Below are 19,148 nucleotides of genomic sequence, written 5' to 3' on the forward strand. Positions count from 1 at the left end.
AAAGCTTTGAGGCAGGGTCAGCGCCCTCTACAGGCCTATATCAGCGATTTCCGGCTGCTTAGCCAGGATTCCGCCTGGAATGAGGCTGCGCTCGTGGATGCCTTTCAGGATGGCTTGTCAGAGGAGATGTTGGATGAGCTGGCCCGCGTGGACATTCCCTCAGACCTGAATGGGCTGATCCATCTTTGTCTGCGGATCGATGCCCGGCTGCAGCAGCGTAAGAGTCGCCGTGCCACCCCACAGACCCCTGCCGCCCCTGTTGTGCGTGAGCCCCCGGTCCAGAGGGAGGAGCCAATGGAGCTGGGTGCCGCCAGGTCCCGTCTATCGGTGACGGAAATGGACAGACGACGATCGGAGGGGTTGTGTTTTTACTGTGGGGACCCTGGACATTTGGCTGCTTCTTGCCCGAAGAAGCGTCAGCGGGCGTCAGTGACCAAGCCTGCCCTGAGAAAGTCCCCTGCTTTGTTATCGGGAAACGGCCCGAGCCCGATCTAGACGGTGTGAAAGATCGGGCGACCCACAACATCCACTCCGAGCGACGCCGTTCCAACGGTGCCTGTGAACCTCCACGGCATTTGATTTTGGAGGCACGTCTGATCCTCCCTGGCAAGTCAGAGGGGATTCCAGTCCATGCCTTAATTGACTCTGGGGCTACCACTAACTTTATGGATTCGGCCTTTGTGGCCAAATGGGCTGTTCCCCAGTGTCCAGTGGATCCGCCCATGCTTGTGGAGACCATCGATGGTCGAGTGCTCCTGTCCGGGCCTATCACGGCCGCCACGCAACCCGTGTGTATGGCCATCAGTACCCATGTGGAGGCCATTCAGTTCTACGTCACTTCGGATCTGCACTTCCCCGTGGTCTTGGGACTGGCGTGGCTCCGGGCGCATGATCCACAGATCTATTGGTCTCAGAACTTGGTCACCTTCCCAAGTTTGCAGTGCGTGGACCACACCCGCCATATCTGTGCCGGCCAGGTGGAGGGTTCCTCAGGGGTTTCCTTGCCTCCCGAACTGTCCGACTTTGCTGACGTGTTCAGCGAGTCAGAGGCGGACCAATTACCCCCGCACAGGCCCTACGACTGCTCCATTGACCTAGTCCCTGATGCGCCTCTCCCAGTGGGGCGTTTGTACTCCATGTCGGAGCCCGAGTTGGCTGCATTGCGGGACTTCCTGACGAAGAACTTGGCTCGTGGTTTCATCCGGCCCTCGTCCTCGCCAGTGTCTGCGCCCGTGCTCTTCGTCAAAAAGAAGTCGGGCGAGTTACGGCTTTGCTGTGACTACCGGAAACTCAACGCTATCACGGTGCGTAACCGCTACCCGCTGCCCCTCATCCCCGAGCTCTTGGACCGACTCCGGGAGGCTAAGATCTTCACGAAACTGGACCTGCGTGGAGCTTACAACCTCGTCAGGGTTCGGCCGGGTGATGAGTGGAAGACGGCGTTTGGTACTCGCTATGGACATTTCGAGTACACGGTGATGCCGTTTGGCCTGACCAACGCCCCCGCTGTGTTTCAGCATTTTATGAATGACGTCTTTCGGGATCTGTTGGACCAGTTTGTTGTGATTTACCTGGACGACATCCTGATTTACTCCCCGTCGCGTGAAGCGCATCATCAGCATCTCCGTCAGGTCCTGCAGCGCCTCCGGAATCATCGGCTGTTTGCCAAGTTGGAGAAGTGCCAGTTCTACCAGGTGACCATTGATTTCCTGGGTCACCGCATTTCTCCTGAGGGCATCGCCATGGAACCGAGTAAAGTTGAGTCATTGCAGAGTTGGCAACCCCCGCGTCGCGTGAAGGATATTCAGCGACTTCTTGGATTTGCCAACTACTATCGGACATTCATCCCTGGCTTTGCTGCCTTGACAGCCCCCCTCACCCGGCTCCTGCAGAAGAAGACTCGGTTCCAGTGGAACGCCCCCGAACAACAGGCGTTCCAAGCTCTGAAGGACGCCTTCATGAAGGAGCCCATCTTGAAGCATCCTGACCCGCAACGGCCATTTGTCGTGGAGGCGGACGCCTCCGACATTGCCATTGGGGCCGTGTTACTTCAGGCAGCGACGCCCAACGGTACCCTTTTCCCTTGCGCGTATCACTCACGGAAATTGAATCCCTCGGAGCGCAACTATACCATCTGGGAGAAGGAGCTGCTGGCCATCAAGGCGGCGTTCGAGGCTTGGAGGCATCATCTGGAGGGGGCGCGGCATCAAATCGAGGTCCGGACGGACCACAAGAATCTGGAAAGCCTGCAGACCGCTCGGAATTTGAACCAACGCCAGATCCGGTGGTCCCTCTTCTTTGCGAGGTTTGACTTCCGGGTGCGGTACATACCAAGCGGGCACAACCAGAGAGCGGATGCTCTGTCCAGGAAGCCCGAGTACACCCGAGTGGAAGACAAGCTTCCGCCCAGGACCGTGATCCCCGTCGAGTCTTTTGCTGCGGTGCGGGAGCCGGTGGATATACGGGCTCGGATCCGGGAGGCGCAGCAGCAGGAGGCGTGGGTGGCTCAGCGGAAGGAAGAGGTGGGGCCAGATTCGCCTTGGTCGGTCACGGATGGACTCCTGTATTATCGTGACCGGCTCTATGTTCCAGGAGGGCCACTCAGGGGACTCGTCCTCAGCCAATGTCATGATAACCCGGCTGCGGGGCATTTTGGCCTGTTCAAGACTCTGAACCTGGTCTCCCGTACATTCTGGTGGCCCCGAGTCCGACACGATGTCCAGTCTTATGTCACCTCCTGCGTCCCATGCAGGCAGGCCAAGTCAGCGACAGGGGCCCCGCCTGGTTTACTGCAGCCTTTGCCAACGCCCAAGAGACCCTGGGGGGCTGTGTCCATGGACTTTCTGACGGATCTACCCCCATCCTCCGGCTTCACGACAGTGTTTGTGGTGGTGGACATGTTGACCAAGATGGCGCACTTCATCCCCTGTCGCGGCTTACCGTCAGCTCGCGCCACTAGTCGCATGTTCATCCAACAGGTGTTCCGGCTGCACGGCCTTCCCGATAGAGTCGTCTCCGATAGGGGGGCCCAGTTTACAGCCCGCTTCTGGCAGGAGTTGATGCGGGCGTTGGACATTAAGGTTTGCCTCTCGTCCGCGCATCATCCTCAGACCGACGGGGGTACCGAGAAGGTCATCGGCATTTTGGAGCAGTATCTGCGCTGCTACGTTAACCTGCAGCAGGACAATTGGGTGGACTATTTGGCCATAGCCGAGTTTGCCTTTAACAACTCGCAGCACACCTCCACGCAGATGACACCGTTCTTGGCCAATGTGGGTTATCACCCTCGGTTTTTCCCCCTTTCTCCCGTGGACTCACCGGAGCCGGCAGCGAACGAATTCATGGCGGAGTTACAGGCGATCCATCGGTTGGTGCGACGGCAGCTGGAGAAGGCCAAGGCCGACTACAAGAGGTTCGCCGATCGGTCGAGAAGGGATACGCCTCCATTATCGGTGGGGGATCGGGTCTGGCTGTCCACCAGGAACCTACCATCCACTCGGCCGGCGAGGAAGCTGGACCACCGTTACCTTGGACCGTTCCCAGTCGAGGCCGTCATCAACCCGGTCGCCTATCGTTTAACTCTGCCACGTTCCCTGCGCGTGCACCCCGTCTTCCATCGGTCCTTGTTGGTCCCCGAACAACCGGCTTGTCCACTTCGCCAAGCGGAACCTCCCCCATCAGGACCTCGTGATGGCGACAGCACCCCCGAGTACGAGGTCGCCAGCATCAGGGATTCCCGCTGGCTGAAAGGTCGCTTCCAGTACCTGATCGAGTGGAAAGGGTACGGGCCGGAGGACTTCACATGGGAAGACGCGACCGCCGTTCATGCCCCTGCGTTGGTGACTGCTTTTCACGAACAGTTCCCATCCCGACCGCATCCGGATCGGCAGACCCGGGGGAAGGGCCCTGCGGTGCGGGATAGTGTTGTGACTCAGGGCCAGCCTGTGGGCCCGACAGCCGGGTCCGATGTATCGGAGGACTCAGATGTGGGGGAGGAGGGAAACGAACCGGCTGATGATGGTTTGGAGACTTTGCAGAGTCCTCAGCCGGGAACCTCTTCTCAGCTGTGTGAGCCCGAGAGTGCGGAGGATGATGACCCACAGCTGGCCTTGTTCAAGGACGCCCGACGCAGGAGGCAGACGAGCAGGGACAAACAAAGGAAGGCTATGGGACTCCTCGGGAGGAGGCACAGGGAGACCACGCCCTGAGCTCTCTATAAAAGAAGTGTTTGGGGAGGGGCTAGTTGCTGAAAGCAACTTTTTCTTTGAGAAGTCAAGCTCTTGTATTTTTGTAACAGTGTAATTAAAACTTGGCAGAAGCCTTTTGATCTTGGACGCTTTCCAGACTCTTCCTTTGATTAGGGGTGCGAGAAGAGGGCTGGTTTAGAACAGGGAGAGAAAGTGCCATCCCCTGCTCTTCATTTCAGCTGTCACGGCATATATCAAGTGGTGGCCATTCCCTGTCTTTGTCTGGGGGGACTTTCTTTTGTTCTTCGTGGCATCAGAGAGCTGAATGGATGGGCGGCGGGTGGGGAGGAGGGGTGAAACCTAATCTATATAGTCCTTTTTTCCCCCCGGCTGATCCAGCAAGTTCAGATTCTAATTTTTAGAAAGAGACTTCCATTTGCGGGACATGTATTATCAAAGCGCAGCTGAGAAGAACAGCTACACAGTCTGCTATTGGAAGCTCCTTTGTTCTAACCTTAAATATATTCCTCTCTTTTGCATCCTCTGCAAAAGAAGCGGCTGTTTTTACATCTGCAGCTGCTGGGATACGGCCGTAGGCTTTTGTGGGTGGGTATGTAGGTTTGAATATATTAGCAGTTTATAGTTCAGACAGGAAAAGGTCTTTATTCTTCGCATAGGTACATGATAAGCATGTGCATGTGCAGCTGCATTAAAACCAGGTTTGAAGGTTTTTATCTATATGCAAATCAGCCTTATGTTGTTGAGCTGCGGATGGTTATGATTTAGATGTGGGTTTAAACAGCTGTGCCCTGACAGGCCATGCCATTCCATCCATGGCAAATTTCACTTTCCTGATTTTCCAGGGCCACCTCATACATACTAATATTTGACAGAGCCAGGTGGGAGGAAGGGCAGTACAGGGTCTGTATGCTTCCCGTATTTTTTTGGTTATCCTTCCATTGAATACAGGAGACCCTGCTGCTAACCTGCCTCCAGAAGCAGTGAATGCTCTAACACTGGAAGTTTTTAAGAAGAGACTGGACAGCCATTTGTCCGAAATGGTATAGGGTTTCCTGCCTGAGCAAGGGGTTGGACTAGATGACCTCCAAGGTCCCTTCCAACTTTGTTGTTGCTGTTGTTGTTGTTATTCTGCCTGTCCGCTTCTTGTTTGCGTGTGGGCATCTTTGAATACCCCTCCTGATACTAGCAGAAAGATTGACGCATAGCCATAGCCATAGCCATTATCCTAGGCGCATTTGTTTTAAATAAAGCAGTGTCTTAGAGATGGGACTGAACTGCATTTAAAAACAAACACTGTAGCCACCCTTCATTGTAGGCATGACTGCGTATATATATAAAAAGATTTTGAAAGTTATTTTAGTGACTAAATCCCAAAGGTGCTTTTTCAAGAGGCAACTGGACTTCCTTGTTTTTCTTTGAAAACATTTTGCTTCTCATCCAAGGAGCTTCTTCAGCTGCGGACTGAATGATGGGGAGTGGAAGGATTTATACTCCTTGCAGACAGCTGGTCATTTGCATTCTTTTAGAGAGTCCTGGAGGGCCACTTGGAGGTTTGTCCATGTCCTCAGGGTCACCTGAGTAATGCCAATGGGTGTGGAGCCTTCTTGGAACTGCTGAAAGGACTGTGGGTGTGGAGCTGTGCTTCCTGCAGGATGTTGGCGCTCTTTCAAAGAATGCAAACGACAAGGCCTATTCAATCCTTCCATTCCCCACCATCCAGTCAGACCTGAAGAAGCTTCTTGGATGAGAAGCGAAATGTCTTCCAAGGAAAAAAACAAAAAGGCAGTCCAGTTGCTTCTTGGAAAAAGCACCTTTGCGACAGCCGTGACCTGGATGACCGATAATCTCCATAGACCAGGGGTAGGCAACCTCGGCTCTTTTATGACTCGTGGACTTCAACTCCCAGAATTCCTCAGACAATGTGCTTGGCTGAAGAATTCTGGGAGTTGAAGTCCACGAGTCATAAAAGAGCCGAGGTTGCCTACCCCTGCCATAGACCTTCAGCGGCTGAACTTTACCCTGTCTTCTGTTCCCACCTTTTAGAACAGCGGTCTTCAAACTCGGCCCTTTTATGACTCATGGACTTCAACTCCCAGAATTCCTCAGCCAGACATGCTAGCTGAGGAATTCTGGGAGTTGAAGTCCATGAGTCATAAAAGGGCCGGGTTTGAAGACCCCTGTTTTAGAAGTTCCCGGATTCTTTTTTTTTGTTTTTGTTTTTTGTTTTTTGGCCTTTCTTTCACGTGCGGGCTTCTGAGATTGCCCGCCTGTTCACGGGCCGTACGTTTTTTACCTCAAGTTTGAGCGAAGCGTGTTTAGGAGGTGCCAAGGGGGGGGGAGGCTGGCAAGTCGCTTCCTTCTTAAAAACTCGGCTTCTGGGCCATCTTTCCCCCCTCCCCTCCCCCCCCTTCCCCTCCCCCCCCTCCCCTCTCTCGCACCGCTGGGGGGAGCCTCTGACGCGGCCTCCCTCCCTCCCTTTGAAAAACCCCTCCCTCTCTCTCTCTCTCTGTCTCCCCCCCACTTCCGATCTCGCGACAGCTGCGACCGCGTTAAAATGGCTACAATGTAACCTCTTTTTCCGCCTTTGATGCTGGTGGAGTCGCCGCTGATCTCCCTCTCTTCCTCCCCCCCCCAGGATTTAATTTTTTTTTTGGAAACCCCCCCCCCCCTCTTTTAAATATATAAATCATTCTTTGGGAAAAGCAGCAACGTCTGCGCCAAACCCGGCCAGCTCGCTCTCCCTTCCCGACTGAGAAATGGTAGGTGGGCTGGTTGAGAAAGGGGTGTGTGTGTTTTTGTGTGTTTGTGTCTCTGTGTGTGTGTGTGGGGGGGGGTGGTTCTTTTAAAAACCTCGCGCTCTTGTAGGGTCTCTTTTCTCTCCCTCACTCCGGGGCCCTGCTGTGTCTAGGACCAGGGGTAGGCAACCTTGGCTCTTTTATGACTCGTGGACTTCAACTCCCAGAATTCCTGAGCCAGCTATGCTGGCTCAGGAATTCTGGGAGTTGAAGTCCACGAGTCATAAAAGAGCCAAGGTTGCCTACCCCTGGTCTAGGAAAATCTCCCGTTTCAATTTGGTTTCGTCGTCGTCGTCGTCGTTGTTTTGAAATGCGAGCCCCGCTTTCCACATTTATTTTATTTTATTTTATTTTTCCGCCGCGATCGTGGGAAGCGTGGTTTTTTTGCAAGTTTGCCCACTGGGGCTGCTGTGCGTGGTTTGGGAAATGGCCCTAAAAGGCCCGGAAGGGGAGAAGTCACGGCGGCTGCTTTGGGGAAATTGACTTGCTTCTTTTCGATCTGATTTCGCGCAAATTGCTAAGCTAAGGAAAGGCTTTAAAAGGCTTTGCCGCGTCGGGGCAGAAAAGAGCAGAGAGATCTGCCCTGAATTCGGAGGTGACAGTTTGAGGATATTTACGTGGGGGTGGGTATTTTTTTATTTTTTATTTATTTATTTTAATTCCATTTATATCCCGCCCTTCTCCAAAGACTCAGGGCGGCTTACAAGCTTAGCAGTGGCCTTCATTCTATGTATATGCCTGCTTATTAGGGGCTTTCACACACACACCCAAGCGGCATTATTACAAAGTCAGCTTAATTGCCCCCAACAATCTGGGTCCTCATTTTACCTACCTGGGAAGGATGGAAGGCTGAGTCAACCTTGAGCCTGGTGGGATGCGAACCTGCACTAATTGCAGGCAGCTGGTGTTACTTAAGGAGGCATCAGCCCACTGCTCCACCAAGGCTCCACTGCTCCACCAAGGTATTCCCAGATTAGAGCAGTGTTTCCTCAGCCTTGACCCCTTTCAGATGTGTGGACTTCAACTCCCAGAATTCTTCAGCCAGCCAGGTTGGGAAAATTGAATTAGAGCAGGGATCTTCAAACTTGGCCTTTTTTAACGACTTGTGGACTTCAACTCCCAGAATTCCTCAGCCAGCATGCCTGGCTGAGGAATTCTGGGAGTTGAAGTCCACAAGTCATAAAAGGGCCAAGTTTGAAGACCCCTGAATTAGAGACTAAATTCCACAGCAGTTGTCTTTTTTTCCAACAGGGCTTGTATCTGAACGTGCCCTCCTATCTTACCAGGTTGTTGTCTGGTGTTCCTAATAACGCTCTGTTTTTGTGTACTGCATACTTTGAAAAATATTAGGTATTTTTCACTGGTTTAAATTTTATGTGGGAAGTCTGTTGAGACAATAGGTATACACATCACAATTTGCACAGCTTTGTCAATTAGATATAGGGAGTTAACAGGAAGATATTATTAAAACAGGTGGTTGTTTTTTTTTTGGTCTTTTCCAAGTTGAATAATTCAAGGAAACTGCTTGCAGACAGCTTTGTGGCTAGAACTGATTTGAATTACTGGAATAAGTTGCTAGCCAAAGTGTTTTTTTCCATTCCTTTCTGTAGATGAATTGGTGTGGCTTGAAGCATTACTCCTTTGAATCCAGAGGCCAATGGAAATTTTGATTCACTTTTGCTAATTGTAAAGTTCTGGTTGCTGGTCCATTTTTCCTCCTTCACTGATGCTGGTTTTATATTTTGCATATTTTATTGACTCTAACTTGAGTTTTATGATGTAATTCCTTGGAAAATCACTATGAAAAAAATATGTATAAGGCTATGTTCTGTTTATGAAGTATAACCTTGTCCAATGGGGTGACTTCCATCTGTATTGATTTATCCTATTATACTCTGCATCATTGGCCATGCTGCTTAGAGATTATGGAAGTCCAATATATTTGGATGGCATCAGGTTGATGAAATCTGACCTACTTAACTTAAAGCTTAATTGGGGAGTTCAGGCAACTTGGGAGGAAAATCTTTTTTTAGTTCCTATATTCACACTCAGAGAGGTGTGATATATATTTACATAGACACACACCTACTTTTACCAACCCTACTGCTTCAGATGCAAAGTTGTATCATATACAGTAATAATGCAAGCCCAATACCAAAACAGCATTATGCAGATACCAATAAGAGAACGTATTCAGTTGCTTTATTGCTGACCTGGAAAATGCTTTTACCTGCTGGAGGAATTGCAAAACAAGATGCCAGTGTGAAATAGCTGTTTTATTCTATTAACCTGGAGCTAAATAGAGTGTTTTTTCAGTGAAGGAACTTCAAATATTAATCTATATCACCAGGTTATTATGTTGTCAAATATTTTTAAGCAGTAAATGGCCATTTTGCTTATGTTTGTATTTAAAATCAAACAGAACTTTCATTCTGTGGATGTAGCATTAAATATGGTCTTCACCATATTTTCTATACTCATACATGCATATGTAACAACCCAGAAATGGATATTGGTTTGACAAAGTTTCTATTATACCACTGACAATAAGAAGTGATCTGCACGTTTATTCTTCCTTTAAATATGTCTTTCAATGTCTGCCAAGAAAAGAACTGTTATACATAGTGAATTGTAAAAGAATGGGAAGGAGAGGAAAGAGGTGTCCTCAAGTTCTGATTTGTTAATTTTGAAGTATTGCAAGATTAGGAGCAATTTCCATCTAGTAGCAGATTTGTGTTTTAATTTCCTTGCAACCAAATTTCTTATTCTGAGAGAAACCTTTATCTATTGTAGTATGCTAGCTAAAACTACAGGTTCAGGTTGATTGAATGGTTCAGGTATCAGACTAGACATTGGGAAACTCAAACTGCCGGCCTGCGGACTGGTTGCATCATATGGAGGCTGCGCCAACCCCAGCTTCGGCAATGCAAAAAAAAAAAAAAGTTGCGATATGTCACAAGACGTGACATGGCGAGTTTGGCATCCGTGCCTTAAGGCGTGGAACAAGCTGGGGGACCTAGGCCAGTTACTCTCTTTCAATCCTAGAAAGAGAGCAGGGGTAAAGCACTTCTGAAAAACCTTGCTGAAAAAACTAGTTCAGGCAGTTGCCAGTAGTCAGTGCTAACTTGAAGACACCAAATACATAAATAGAAATTAATATTAGGAAAGCAGGGAGAAAAGAATGGCTGCAGGAAGTAAGCAAGGAATAAAATTTGTTAAAAACAGATCATGCCAAACCAATCTTATTTCATTCTTTCATAAAGCGACTAAACTAGTAGACCAGCGAAATGCTGTGGACGTAGTAGACTTAGATTTCAGTAAGGCATTTGATAAAGAAGACCACAACCTACTACTTGGTAAGCTAGAAAAAGGTGGAATAGACAACATCACCACCAGATGGATCTGTAGCTAGCTGGCAAACTGTACTCAGCGAGTAATCCTCAATGGCACCACATCCACATGGAGAGAAGTAAGCAGTGGGGTACCACAGGGTTCCGTCTTAGGCCCACTACTCTTCAATATTCAATACTCTTCAATGACTTAGATGAGGGAATGAAGGGGAACTCATCAAATTTGCTGTTGACACTAAACTGGCAGGAGTAGCCAATATCCTGGAAAACTCAGGATCCAAAAAGATCTTCACAAACTTAAACAATGGGCCCTATCCAACAAAACGAGTTTCAGTGTGGAGAAAAGCAAAGTTTTACATTTAGTCAGGAAAAATCAAAGATACAAGTACAGATTGGGCGAGACCTGGCTCAAAAACAGTAAAAGAGCCTTGGTGGAGCAGTGGGCTAATGCCTCCTTAAGTAACACCAGCTGCCTGCAATTAGTGCAGGTTCGAGTCCCACCAGGCTCAAGGTTGACTCAGCCTTCCATCCTTCCGAGGTAGGTAAAATGAGGACCCAGATTGTTGGGGTCAATTAAGCTGACTTTGTAATAATGCCGCTTGGGGGTGTGTGTGTGAAAGCCCTAATAAGCAGGCATATACATAGAATGAAGGCTACTGCTAAGCTTGTAAGCCACCCTGAGTCTTCGGAGAAGGGCGGGATATAAATGGAATTTAAAAAAACCAACAGTAACTGTGAGAGGGACCTTGGAGTCTTAGTGGACAATCACTTGACCATGAGACAGCAGTTTATAGCAGCAACTTAAAAAGCTAATATAATCCTGGGTTGTATAAAGAGAGGCATAGAATCAAGATCGTGCGAAGTATTAGTACCGATTTATAAAACCCTAGTAAGACCACACCTGGAATACTACAACCAATTTTGCTCACCATATTACAAAAAAGATGTTGAGAGTTTGGAAAAAAAAAGTTCAGAGAAGAGCAACTAAGATGATCAGAGGCCTGGAAACTAAAACCTACAAAGAACAGCTGAGTTTGGCTAGTCTAAAGAAAAGAAAAAATAGGGGAGACATGATAGCAGTATTCCAGTATTTGAGGGGCTGCCACAAAGAAGAGGGGGCCACATTATTCTACAAAGCACCAGATGGCAGGACCAGAAACAAAGGTTGGAAACTGATCAAAGAGAGAAGCAACCTGGAATTAAGGAGAAACTTCCTGACAGTGAGGACAATTAACCAGTGGAACAGCTTATCTTCAGAAATTGTGGGCGCTCCATCACTGGAGGTTTTTAAGAAGAGACTAGACAGACACTTGTCTGAAATGGTATAGGTTCTCCTGCTTGAGCAGGGGGCTGGACTAGAAGACCACCAAGGTCCCATTCCAATCTATTCTATTCTATTCTGTTCTGTTCTGTTCTGTTCTGTTCTGTTCTGTTCTGTTCTGTTCTATTCTTTTCCTATTCTATTCCTTTCCTATTCTATTCCTTTCCTATTCTATTCCTTTCCTATTCTATTCTTCTAATCTAATTAATCTAATCTAATCCAATCTAATCTTGTCCTTGCTGGGTTTTCGTCTGCTGCTGTAACATAATATTGCCTCTTGTTAATCTAACCATTTACAGTTAAAAGATAAGAGTTAATTCTAGTCCTAGTTTTGTTAAAGATATGGGGAGAGGGGAGGTGCAGTGTTTTAGTGTTGGACTTTGCTTTGTTTACACGGCTTCCTAGAAGAGGAAGCACAGAGAGAGATGAACGGGGATAACCCAGGCACATAATTTGAAAGAATCCTGTGTTCGTATTTGCTTGTCTCCCCGCCTGCATCTTAGATGAATTTATTTTTTAAATTCATTGAAACAGCATGTGTAACCCACCCACTTAGTCCCAAAGCAATGGGCAACATTTCTAAAACTAAATTATAAACTCAAACCAAACACAAAATCCAAGTACAGTGGTGACTTGGTATTCAACTGTTTTGAACTCATTGAATTTGGTACTCAACATATTTTGACCCAAAAATTTTGTGCTGGTACTCATCGTTTGTTTGGTACTCAACACACAAGTTAGAACTTGTCTGTCATTTTTGGCTGCCTTGTGACTCACTACCATTATTCCTTATGGGAAAAATTGGTTCGGTACTCATCATTTTTGGTACTCGTGGTGCCTCCTGGAACCAATTAACGATGAGTACCAAGGTATCACTGTAAAATAATAATGAAATTAGGATTTGTCTTCTCTTTCTGAAATCCTTCATTACTTCTTACCTTGCCTTCAGAAATTTAACTGATGTGGTTAGGATTAGTGTTTGTTAAAAACCAGTTTGTTCTCACTTTCTTCTTTTCTCTCTGTAGCTGACCCAGTAGATCAAAGGATACCTCATTGTAGAAGTTCCTCGAATTTATGCCTTTGAGTCAGTCTTAATTTCTGATTGTCTGGATAAGTACAGATATTTTTTTGGCAAGATTTTGGCAGACAAATTGCTTCCTTCCTAGGGCTGAGTGAAGATGACTGGCCCAGGATCAGCCAGCCAGCTTTGTGCCTAAAGTGCTATTAGAACCCAGAGCCACCCAGGTTCTAGACCGATGCCTTAACCACTACATCAAAATTGGATTACTTTTCTAATTTCTCCCTTGAAATTGGATTTTCTTATTTTGACTGCAGTGTTCAATATCTTCTATGGGATGTTTGCAATTTGCAGGATACAATTAAAAAAAAAGAATAGGGAAGGCTCTTTTACAGCCCGTAGGCCACATCTGTCCCTTTGTCCTTATCTGGCCCACGTGAGGTAATTGGAAATTAGAAATCAAATGTAAATAGGTGTACGCCATGCATGCAATACGACTGCATCACTTTTATTTTGAAGGCAACTGCTTTCTCCCCCCCCCCAGTCTACATATGTGCCTATGTGAGTGCCTACACACCTTCCCAACACTATTGGTTCAGCTTTCCACAACACTTCTACTCTGCCCTTGGGAAAATTAACTGCCCACCTCTGCTATAGAGCAAAGGCAAGGAGGAAGGAAGTAGACTTCACGGACTTTTGGCAAGCAAGTAGAAAAAAGCTTCACCTCAGGTGGCCTGGCCTATCTTGGTATTGTTTTAGACACAGATTTTCAGTAGCCGGGCAGGGAAGCGTCTCTCCTTTGCCTTCATAGCAGGTACCGCCTGTAAGAAAGCGTTATAATAGTCAGTCCCAAATCATGGTGTTCTTCACAACTTGATGGTTTGGCTATCCTCTCTATCCCTGCATAGGGATGGAATCCATCACTCCCAAGTAGGTTAGGAGCCAAGGGGATGGAATATAAATCTGGAAGAAATCAGCCCAAAGGAACATACTCCAAACACAACAAGGAAGAGGCCTTAAGCCCATAGTAGCCAATGCCACAAGGTCTTGAGTATGTATTGCAGAGATACAGTCCAGTCAGGAAGATGCAAAACAGCATATTGGGGAATTCGCTTGAATTAGGGAGGCCTTATTAGAGAACCATTTCTTCCATCAGTGAATTCAGAAAACCTACGTCACCCTTTTTCCACCTCTCTGCTTATAATCGTGTATTTATCAGAAGGCAAGAATGGAAATGGTACCCAAATGAATAGCAAATTGTCATTCCCTCCCCTTCCTTGCAGCCAGCCATTCAATTGATGGATATTCTACTTTGCCCTTGTGAGCTTTTTAATTTATAACTCCCCAACACCCAGCCTTCTGCCTCCTTTCCTGTAGCTTAGAGTTTGCTCTGAGATTTTTTGATATAATTGAAACCTTTAATGAAAGGCCAAAACGAGGACGCTCTGCTGCAATATTTATTTATTTTGCTATGATTTAAAACATTTTATTTTTTTCTGCGGCCACAAAGTCTTTCAGAAGATCTTGTAAAACTCCTCCTTCTGTCTTAACTGTTGGTGTAAACTTTACAAACCACGCTGCACTTATTTAGATGTGCCTTGCCGTGTATTGTAAAACAAAAAAATGTAAGTGGAAGCTGTTCTTCTTCTTCTTATTATTATTGAAGCTCTAGCCTTTTTCTTTTTCTTCCGTTTCTGAGCTTCTGAAAAGCATCCAAAATGAACAATGCTGCAAATGGGACTTGGGTCTAGAGAGGGGATTGTGGGTCCAATATACTACCCAATTTCTTCTTAAGATGTGTGTGTGTGTGTGTGTGTGTGATAGCCTTAGCTCTGAAATGTACTTAGTAACTTTGAAGTGACAATATCAATCTTAAAAGGTCTTGTGGTACCTGTCAAGTTAATTGGGTGGGTATTACAATTAACATTTGGGTTAGAGCGCTGAGCTTGTCGATCAGATGGTCGGCAGTTTGGCGGGTTGAATCCCGAGTGCCGCGTAGCAGAGTGAGCGCCTGTTACTTGTCCCAGCTTCTGCCAACCTAGCAGTTCGAAAGCATGTAAAAATGCAAGTAGAAAAATAGGGACCACTACGGTGGGAAGGTAACAGTGTTCCGTGCGCCTTTGGCGTCTAGTCATGCTGGCTACATGACCATGGAGACGTCCTCGGACAAGCGCTGGTTCTTTGGCTTTGAAATGGAGATGAGCTCCGGCCCCTAGAGTTAAAAACGACTAGCACGCATGTGCGGGGGAACCTTTACCTTTACCTTTAAATATATTTATACAATATGCGTGGTATAAATTTGTGTTATTTATTATCCAAGTGCTTTTCCTGAGGAACTTACCATCTAACATTTGATCTGGGAGATCAAGAGAGGAAGGAAAGTTGAAAAAGAATGGTAAATTAGGATGCAGCATAGAATTGTTTTATTGTCCATGTCAATATTTAGCTGTCAGCTGATTTTTTTTAGAGTGCAGAAGCCAAAAGCCTTGAATAAAACATGGTTTTTGGTTATACAGTACAGCTTATAAATCTCTTTTTGCTCATTCCTGCTCATTTTCTTTCTTTTACACTCAAAAAGTTATTAACACAATTAAAATAAAAGATAAATTTGAAGGAATGATTTCACAGGAGAAAGGCAGTCTCGCAGACTACTACTACTACTACTACTACTACTACTACTACTACTAATAATAATAATAATAATAATATTAATAATAAAGTTGGAAGGGACCTTGGAGGTCATCTTGTCCAACCCCCTGCTCAGGCAGGAAACCCTGTACCATTTCAGACAAATGGCTGTCCAGTCTCTTCTTAAAAACTTCCAGTGTTGGAGCATTCACAGCTTCTGGAGGCAGGTTGTTCCACTGGTTAATTGTTCTAACTGTCAGGAAGTTTCTCCTTAGTTCTAGGTTGCTTCTCTCCTTGACTAGTTTCCATCCGTTGCTTCTTGTCCTGCTTTCAGGTGCTTTGGAGAATAGCTTGACTCCCTCTTCTTTGTGGCGGCCCCTGAGATATTGGAACACTGCTATCATGTCACCCCTCATCCTTCTCTTCATTAAACTAGACATACCCATTTCCAGCAACCTTATGTGTTTTAGTCTCCAGTCCCCTAATCATCTTTGTTGCTCTTCTCTGTACTCTTTCTAGAGTCTCGACATCTTTTTTATATCGTGGTGATGTAAAAAATTACATTCCTGAGCATGGCTAGCTCAGGAATTCTGGGAGTTGGAAGTCCATGAGTCATAAAAGAGCCAAGGTTGCCCACCCCTGTTCTAGGAGATATTTGCAAACGCAGGTAGTCTTTGACGTATGACCATGACTATGCCTGATTTTAGGACCTTTTTTTGCAGTGGTTAAACGAACCCATTTTTTTCAATAGGTGTTCTTTTCTGAAAACTGGAAGTAAATGCCTGTTTCAGGGGGGAGGGGGCGAATCACGGCCACATAACTGTGGGACACTACAAGTGACCGTAAATGCAGGCTGGTTGCTGAATGCCCAAAATGTGGACACATGATGAGGGAGAGGGGCAGATGTTGGAACATCAAATCTGGGTCATAGGTAATGATTTGGGGTCCATCATAACGTTGAACAGTTGCCAAGTAGTCGGTTGTTAGATGAGGACTGCCTGCATTCCGGGAAGCAGCAAGAGATAATATCTCTGGAAGTAGACTGATTTGTGACAGTCTGGGTGGTGCAGCCAGAGGAACGAGGGGTTGTAGGACAGAGCTGTCTTAATACAGAAGGATTGGAGAGTAAAGGGGGGGAAAGAGGGCTTTCGAAAGACGGGGAGATGATGCTGAATCTTGAAAGAAAAAAAGGGAGGCAGATGAGAGGAGGCTATGACTTTGCCATCAGAATGGAAAGGCGGAAGAGGAGAAACAAAGAAGGTAGTTGTGAGGTAGTTGCAGTAAGAGATCAGTGCACAAACCAGAGATTTTGGCCAAGCAGGTCACAACCACGTTCTTTAGCAGTGTATTCTTAAATCCTCTTTGTTTTTTTCCAGTGGAGAAACTGAGGCTGAGAGACGAGAGTTTTCCGCGATATTCTTTTGCAGACGGGTTTTCATTTCCTCCTCCTCTCTTGCTAGGAGAATCCGCCCTCAACGCCGCCTGCCCTAACCCTGCCCACCAACCCTTCGCTCAGAGCTTCACCCCCTCACATCCAGAGCTGGGTTGAGAAGGAGGAAATGGCATCTCCCGTATCTTCATCGGAGGGTAAATACGTTTTGAGAGGGAAGGAAAGAGACAAAGGGCTGAACTGAGCTGCTACTATAAGACAATATGGTGGGTTCAAAGCCTAGCTGGTGACTGCGGTCGGAAAACCCTGGCTAGTTTTACGATGCTGCAACCCCTCACTTAAAATGCTGTTTCTTACTCCACTTTGCTTTTCTCGATTCCCAGGTTCTAACAATCCAGGGCTTTTGGGCAGCCAGGCCCAGCCAGCGTGGACTGGAGGTAGCAGTACTCGAAATCAGGATCTGCAGCTCCCAAAGCGCAGACCTACCGCAGGTAAATTTGAGGTTGTACTTCCGTTATCACCTCTCGGTCATTTTCACTCTCCGGTTTCAGTCGCGAAACATTAAAAGGGTGAGAAGGATTCACAACGAGTGTCAGCCTCCAGAGAGGAGTGTCTTCGTTTACTTGTGAATTTGTTTCCTTCCTTAACATGATTTCTTCTCCTGCATGGGTGCAATGCACTTGAAAAGTTCTTAGGAAGCGATGTCCTCTTGTGTGGGATTTGTGTACATCCTATCTGGCAGTTTTTCCTCACCGATAAGCCCTGCTTATCTTTATAGCAGTTGGTCTGTCTGTCACCTATCGTCTATCAATCATCTATTTTATTTAGAAAATTGATACGGCTGCCCCACTCACTCACAGTAATTCTTAGGAAATAGCCCCCTCCCCCCGCAAAAGCAATCAAACCAACCACTGGGGGGGGGCTCCATATTACCCTGGGGTCCCCAGGTCCTTTGGTAAAACCATGTCCTCAGGGCCTTTTGAAAGAGTGTGAAAGTGGGGGCCAGTCTTTTTCCATAGAGATGATGTTCCACAGAGAGCGAGCCAGATGGAGGGGACCCATAACACGCCTCTCTGCTCTGGTGGGTCAGGTAGACATAACTGGGGAAAGATGGCCCTTCAAATAACAACCTGACCACTGGCTGCGTAAGGCTTTAATGATGACAACCAGCAGCTTCAGTTGGACCTGGAAGCAAATGGTAACCTATCCTTTAAAATCTTGGCTTGGTATTTTAAGGACCGCGGGCAAGTTAATTTGCGAAATATTTCATGATTTTTAACTTGAAGAGAGAAGCCACTTTTGTTCATATCTTAAAGAAGGGGAAAATTTAGCTGGGAAAACGGCTGTCTGGGGGGTCTCAAGCCAGTTTGACAGAAACACGAGCCGAGGATCAGCTCAACTCCAAGTCCACCTGGGGCTCACTTAATCAGCAGGCGTTATGGAGGCTCCTACAGAGTTCCTTTGAAGAGAAAGCACCACTGCTTCTGTTCTTTCTCCCTATTCCAGTGAAACGCTACCAGTGCTCGGGGGACGGTTGCCGGCTGGCCTGCCGCAGCATGAAGGAGCTTCTTGGCCACATGCAGGTCCACTATCGGCCCACGGAGTCCCTTGAGGGTAAGGCTGGCTTTTCAAACTTGGAGGGTGAGGGGGGGGGAGGTAGTATAGGTCAGGAGAAGAGGAAGAGTAGGGAGACCATGAAAATTATGTTTCCTTATTTCTTCTTTCATGAATTTTGCAGGACAGGAGCCTAGGGGTTGCTTTTCATTCTTTTATATCCGTCTATTTGTGTAACTGGGACGCGGTGGCTCAGTGGGTTAGGACGCTGAGCTTGTCGATCAGAAGATCAGCAGTTTGGCGGGTCGAATCCCGAGTGCCGCGTAACAGAGTGAGCGCCTGTTACTCGTCCCAGCTTCTGCCAACCTAGCAGTTCGAAAGCACGTAAAAATGCAAGTAGAAAAATAGGGACCGCTACGGTGGGAAGGTAACAGCGCTCCGTGCGCCTTTGGCGTCTAGTCATGCCAGCCACATGACCACGGAGACGTCCTCGGACAAGCGCTGGCTCTTCGGCTTTGAAACGGAGATGAGCACCGGCCCCTAGAGTCGGAAACGACTAGCACACATGTGCAGGGGAAACCTTTACCTTATTTGTGTAACTAAGCAGAAGCTTTCAGATGTTCTTGCTGTATTTCCTCTCTGTTTTTTTTTAGCATGGTCCTCGAGAGTCAGCAGAGAGTTCATCGTTTGCTGGGAAGAATGGGAGAAGAAAGACTGTGATTTTTCTCTTGTGGAGAAAATGCCAAGCATCCTTCCTCTCTTCTTCCCAGCAAAGGAGGGGAAGGCTGCTGTGGAGGAAGGAAAGGGTGCATGGGATTTGTCTGTGCCCCCTAAATGTTCGATGTGTAGAATTTCATCAACTCCTTTGACTGGCAGTTTTCCAC

The 19,148-nt window shown here is 47.2% G+C and overlaps 1 protein-coding gene across 3 annotated transcripts in view; it reads left to right on the forward strand.

Annotated features, from left to right (window-relative positions):
* ZNF414 (zinc finger protein 414) overlaps window positions 1-19,148 on the forward strand; it is a 35,357-nt gene that overhangs the window by 8,463 nt on the left and 7,746 nt on the right. Inside the window, exons 1-4 of one of the 3 annotated variants that reach the window (XM_083373827.1) lie at window positions 6,901-6,967; window positions 16,781-16,907; window positions 17,094-17,201; window positions 18,217-18,324. In XM_083373827.1, coding sequence (XP_083229953.1) covers window positions 6,965-6,967; window positions 16,781-16,907; window positions 17,094-17,201; window positions 18,217-18,324 — 346 coding nt within the window. In that variant the 5' untranslated portion in view covers window positions 6,901-6,964. Of the gene's footprint in view, window positions 1-6,900; window positions 6,968-16,340; window positions 16,581-16,780; window positions 16,908-17,093; window positions 17,202-18,216; window positions 18,325-19,148 lie in introns of those variants that run through there. The other 2 variants (XM_083373826.1, XM_083373828.1) reach the window with 2 other exon arrangements.

The sequence above is a fragment of the Vipera ursinii genome (genome assembly GCF_947247035.1).
Source record: "Vipera ursinii genome assembly, chromosome: 1".
In the NCBI taxonomy this organism is placed as follows: domain Eukaryota; kingdom Metazoa; phylum Chordata; class Lepidosauria; order Squamata; family Viperidae; genus Vipera; species Vipera ursinii.